This window comes from Triticum aestivum, chromosome 7B (assembly GCF_018294505.1).
Source record: "Triticum aestivum cultivar Chinese Spring chromosome 7B, IWGSC CS RefSeq v2.1, whole genome shotgun sequence".
Classification (NCBI taxonomy): domain Eukaryota; kingdom Viridiplantae; phylum Streptophyta; class Magnoliopsida; order Poales; family Poaceae; genus Triticum; species Triticum aestivum.
In genome coordinates, this window is record NC_057813.1 from 71,116,498 (window position 1) to 71,120,285 (window position 3,788).

Consider the following 3,788-nt stretch of genomic DNA (forward strand, 5'->3'; position numbering starts at 1 on the left):
AGAGCTAGTATTACACACTAATATCATATGCATGATATTATTTCCCTCCGTCTCAAAATTCTTCTCTTAGATTTGTCTAAATATGAATGTATCAAGTCACGGTTTAGTATTAGATATATCTGTATCTAGAGAAATCTAAGACAAAAATTTTGGGACGGAGGGAGTAACTTATAATACCCACTACAGATAAAACCATCATTGCCAAGTCCAAACCAGGCGTCACAGCTTGTTTTGAGAATCCGCAGTGGACAAGCACAGTTATCACCGTTTCTGGGCTAAATTAGCAGTGATAATGGTAGTACTCCCTTCATTTTTGTATACAAGGCCACAAACCCATATTACAGGTACCAAGGTAAAAATTAATGGCTACTTAAACCAATGTTGCAAACTAGTCTTTTCTCCTTGCTTGACGTGTTAATTAATGTGCATTTATCTCTCCAACGCACAATAAGACAACTCTCTCACTCCTTGTTGGTTGATTAATACGGTGCATTCAAATCAATCTTCTCACTCCCGCATGCATGCATGAGGTATTAATGTCTTTGGTTGCTAGTACGAGGCAAACCTCATCAATTTTACATCGATTTGTGTTAGTGACCTTGTATAACTGCAAATTGTAATTTTGATAGTGGCCTTGTATACAAAAATGGAGGGAGTACTTTAATTACGGACTAAATCTCTAGAAATCTAGTAAAAGAATATTGCTACAATTAAAACTGAAAGCGAGGTATCTTGCTTATAGTAGTTGTATCATGTCCATCGTAAAAAGAACTATAGTGATTTTGGTGAAGAGTGCCCGCAACAACGGAGAGAAGCGAAGCTCAGGTCTCTGATCAGCAGCTTTATGGACCTTCGAAGTAGATTGCCTGAAGCAAAACCATTGTTGTTGAAAGAATCAGAACGGGCAACGTGTCCCAGGACACACCATCGAACTCAAGAGCTGACTCCCCGCACGACTACGACTTCAGAGAAGGAAACCAGAACTGTCAGACTCCAACTACCAACCCTACACAGGCTGCACCTTCTTCCAGCTGCCACCTACGTAGACAACCGTCTGCGTGTACTCTCGGATGACAAAACCTTCCTGCTCCAACGTGCCATCGAAGACAACGCCGCAACAACGGGGGCAGGGCAGAAGGAGAGACCCACATGGAGGAGTCGCCGCCGCCGTCTTGCTGACACCATCCATGAACATGAATGCCGCTGATCTAAAGGATCAGCAACACACAATGCCATCAACTCCGAAATGCCGCCGGTGTGGGAGTGAAGCTGAGGCAGATTTATTCGTCCGGGTATCGTTCCCACCACCTCAAAGGTGCACCACGACCTGCAAAACTAAGCCCTAACTACAGAGCGGAGGAACGGGGTGCCCCCTCGCTCCTGCTGTTGGAGCAGCGGTCGGAGGGAGAGGGAACCAGCCATGACAGGTGTAGTTGATAGGAGGTAAGAGGGTCGCCTCCGTAGTTGCCTTCATGTGGCGGCGGCTAGGTTAGGGAGTACGAATCTGCTGTTTCGCACCTTCTCCCAGTATCTAGTTGTGCATGCTTTAGTATTTATAAGGCTGAGTATATGTGCGTATAGTATATATGCGTTTCTGTCCGTATCGGGTTTGTTTAGAGAGTAAGGTGATCTCGCCCAAGGAGTCACGGCATAAACGCTGGCTTCTTGGCCTATAAATAGCTGGGCAGTCCGTCTTCCATGGCACAACAGCTTCTGCTTCCCCGGAAGAAAGAAAGAAGCTCTCCTCTCTCCATCGATACAACAAGGTACCACAGGCTTATTTCGATCTTCATTCGCTCATTCCATGGCTTTTCCGATGCATGTGCATGCATGGTGACTGTTTCTTTAAGTAAATTGAAGATAATGATTACTATTATTGTATTTTATTGTAATATTGTGCATGGGTAATCAGTTTATATATTTGCATACACATACGTATGTAAATATGTGTTCTTCTACGTATAAGCGGCGTACCATTGCACGTTGATTAGTGATCATGTTGCTTCATTCTACTGCATGTAGTTGTGCGCGGATCGCGATGTAGTCCACGTAGGTACGCGGTATACACACACACACACACACTATATATATATATATATATATATATATATATATATATATATATATATATATTAAAAAATTATATTGCCTCCATCTAATTTGGTCACAGATCGAGATGATGCCTGCAATGGGAAAGGATATACACTTCGGATCATCAATTGGTGGCGCTGGTGGCACGAACACTGCTAATGGTGGTAATGGTGGCAATATTGGTGCTCCTGCCTCGCGGGCCGACTCTTGCGCCAAGCCGCAGCAGGAGCTACCATCTCTGACACATCAGTATGCGGAACAATACGTGTATGCATACCCAGCACCACCGGCATACGGCGGCCCTCCAAAGCCCCCGCCGGCGTATCGCTATGGCTATGGGTATGGTGGAGGTGGTTCTGGTGGGTACAGCTACGGCTACGGCTACCCCGAGCCCGATGGTATTTGGGATGAACCTGCTGGGGCATACGGCGGCGGCAGATACCACCCACCACAGCCGCCGTATTATCATGGCGGCGGTCGTGGTGGGTACCCTTCTCCTCAGTTTGGTCGTGGAGCTGGTGCTGGTAGCTATAGCTACTACGGCGGTGGCGGTGGCGGTGGGGGCGGATATCCTCCCAGTTCATTTCCGACTGCAGGTACGATAGATACTTATGATGCATGTAGCAGCTCGACACACACTACTCATACCACTTACTCAGTTGTTATGCTGATTCATGGATCGATTCAGGGGGAGGAGGAGGCGGCGGCGGTCATGGGGTCAGCAACGCCTACGGAGGGCCGCCGCAGCAGAAGCCGTACGTGAGCGCGGGGTGGCTAGCCGCCGGAGCTGCTACCGCCTATGGAGCGTACCAGCACCACATGCGCAAACATCACGGAGGAGGAGGACATGGGTACAGGCATGGGCACGGAGGATACGACGACGGTTGTACTTGTGGCGGCGATGGTTACGGTTATGGCTGCCGTGGCTGTGCCCCCCATATGCATATGCATGGCGAGTTCGAGCACGAAGAGCACACCAATATCAAGTACTCTGCTCATCATGACGGCAAGTGCAATGACGCCGTGAAAAAAAAGTGCAATGACGCCGCCAGCAGCCCGCCCGTTACAGTATTGGATAAATGAGCCAGCCAGCCAATCAGCGAGGTTCAACATGAACGGACTCCAAGCTCATCACTGTACGGTATGTACACTCCTCGATGAGCCTTGATCATCAGATCAGATGGATTCCTTATATTGAATAACTCATCCGTCCTGTACGTCCTAAACATTACAGATATACGCTGATTGGCTGGCTGGCTGGCTCATCTTCTGTTAGGGAATAAAACTATATATAGTATATGTAAGCCAGGAGGCTGGCAAACGGTGCTCTAGCGGTTTGTGTACGAGCGCTATATGTGTGCAACCTAGTGTGTTGAGAAACCTATGTATGTAGAGTATCTGTGCCCAGCGAGCCATCACATGGTTGTCATGCTAATAAGCACATGGAACTGAATGAGACCTTATACTGATTGGTGTGTGTGTGTGTGTGTGTGTGCAACCTAGTGTGTTGATTCTACATATCTATCTATGTCCACAGAATAATTGTCTCAAGATATTCCTTATTTCTGTTTGGGAAATCAATCCAAAGGCACCTTTCCGGGAAGGCATCTCCTCTTACGTTCATTTGCTTTAGTGATTTGTGCGCTGGGGGCCATAGTTTGTGTTGTTTATTGCGATGCATGCTCAATTTTACCTCG

The 3,788-nt window shown here is 47.1% G+C and overlaps 1 protein-coding gene across 1 annotated transcript; it reads left to right on the top strand.

Moving 5' to 3' along the window:
- Nucleotides 1-1,462: 1,462 nt before the first annotated feature.
- Nucleotides 1,463-3,331, top strand: LOC123161226 (glycine-rich cell wall structural protein 1.0). The gene is made up of 3 exons (XM_044579073.1): nt 1,463-1,766; nt 2,171-2,687; nt 2,780-3,331. Exons 2-3 carry the CDS (start codon nt 2,177-2,179, stop codon nt 3,172-3,174), a joined length of 906 nt encoding a protein of 301 aa, XP_044435008.1. The 5' UTR covers nt 1,463-1,766; nt 2,171-2,176; the 3' UTR covers nt 3,175-3,331.
- Nucleotides 3,332-3,788: the final 457 nt, after the last annotated feature.

Bases quoted from the DNA above. Each gene is read 5' to 3' on its own strand.
- LOC123161226 (XM_044579073.1), top strand. From the start codon at position 2,177: ATGATGCCTGCAATGGGAAAGGATATACACTTCGGATCATCAATTGGT. The intron at 2,688-2,779 runs GTACGATAGATA...GGATCGATTCAG, and splicing joins CAGTTCATTTCCGACTGCAG to GGGGAGGAGGAGGCGGCGGC.